Raw genomic sequence first — 1793 nt, 5'->3', positions numbered from 1 at the left:
AATGGAAAGTAGTAGCTACTCAAACCAATACATTCAACAACCTTCAATACCACTTTTTCATAGAGAAAATTATGACTTTGGGCAATTAAAATGAAAACCTTGTTCATGTCTCAAGAAGTGTGGGATATTGTTCAAGATGGGTGTGATGAAATTGAAGATTCATCAAATTTAAAGCAACCCCAAAGGGATTTACTTTAGGAGAGTAGGAGGAAGAATGCAAAAGCATCCATGTACATCCAACAAGGAGTTGGAGACACTATTATACCAACGATAATCCATTCACCTAAAGCTAAAGAAGATTGGGATCTTCTGCAACAAGAGTTTGGAGGCAATAAGAAGGTAAGAGAATTAAAATTACATTCATATAGTAGAGATTTTAAGAATCTTAGAATGAATGTTTAAATGATTTTTCATCTAGAGTTGTTGAAGTTGTTAATAATATGATGATGTATGGTGAGAATATGGAAGAAAAAAGAATTTGTGAAAAGATTTTGATATGCTTGCCAGAAAATTTTGAACCCATTGTGGCGGTTTTGGAAGAGACTAAAGATTTCTCTACATTAAAGTCACAAGAATTATGGGCTTCCTTGAAGGTGTATGAGCAAAGATTGTTAAGACACTACGAAAAGATAATTGAGAGTGCATTTAAATTAAAACTCAATTTGGACTCAAAAAAACCAGCAATGAAGAAGATTGAGTACAAGAGTGAATCAACATCAAATTTCAAGGGAAAGGGAAAATGGAATAAAGGAGGAGCTAACTCCAATAAATACACAAAAAGTGATTCTCAACAAGTACCAAGATGCAATTTTTGCAAGAAGAATGGTTACTTGGAGAAGAATTGTTGGAATAAAGGAAAACCCCAATACTATCATTGTAAAAACTATGGACATTTGTAGAAAGATAGTAGATACAAAGGAGATGGAGAACAATCCGGTAGAGCGGAAGGAAAAGAAGAAAAACAAAAAATGTTTTGTGCTTGTCAAAGTGCAATGGAGACTTCCAAAAGTAAAGTGTGGTTTGTGGATAGTGATTGTATAAATCATATGTCCGATGAGAAAATCTTGTTTCTTGGTATGGATATTTCCATAAATTCTCTAGTGAAGATGGGGGATGGAAACATGGTTCAAGCTAACGGAAGAGGTACAATTCGCATGAAAACTATCAATGGAGCAAAATACGTTAGAGATGTGTGTTATATGTTCCAAACTTGGCACAAAATTTGCTTAGTGTTGGGTAACTTGTGTAGCTTGAGTATACGGTCCATTTTGAAGATGGATATTGCACCATTTATAACAAGAAAGACAAGGACAAGAGACAAGTAATGGAGAGTATCAAGATAGAGAAGAATAAAAGTTTTCCAATTGTGTTTGAAAAAGAGAAGAATGTTGCAATGAGGATGGAAACCATTGATGAAACATGGTTATGGCATAAAAGACTTGGGCATTTGAATTTCAATAGTCTCAAGGTGCTTTCCAAAAATAACATGGTGCAAGAACTTCCACAACATATCAACCACAAGGATAGAGTGTGTGAAGGTTGTGCACTTGGGAGCAACATTTCCAACCATTCCCAAAAGGTGTAGCATGGGGAGAAAAAAAACTTCTTGATTTGGTACATACCGAAGTGTGTGGACCAATGAAGACACCTGATCGAATTTTTATAGTGGTAAATAGAGTTGTAGTTCACTCGGACTTAATGAGATTGTTTTTAAGAATTAATAAACTAAAATAAAAGAAAAATATATATACAAAATATTGTCACAAGATGAAGAGAGTTGCTGGGACTCGAGA

At 34.4% G+C, this 1793-nt stretch overlaps 1 protein-coding gene across 1 annotated transcript; it reads left to right on the top strand.

The window, feature by feature from the left end:
* Nucleotides 1-440: 440 nt before the first annotated feature.
* Nucleotides 441-1585, top strand: LOC113359415. The gene is made up of 3 exons (XM_026603054.1): nt 441-794; nt 900-1190; nt 1250-1585. The coding sequence occupies exons 1-3, from the start codon at nt 441-443 to the stop codon at nt 1583-1585; spliced, it is 981 nt and encodes a 326-aa protein (XP_026458839.1).
* The last annotated feature ends 208 nt before the right edge of the window (nt 1586-1793 follow it).

Source organism: Papaver somniferum, chromosome 3, assembly GCF_003573695.1.
Source record: "Papaver somniferum cultivar HN1 chromosome 3, ASM357369v1, whole genome shotgun sequence".
Taxonomy (NCBI): Eukaryota; Viridiplantae; Streptophyta; class Magnoliopsida; order Ranunculales; family Papaveraceae; genus Papaver; species Papaver somniferum.
Note: the sequence above shows the minus strand (reverse complement) of the source record. Positions and strands in the feature narration are given on the sequence as shown.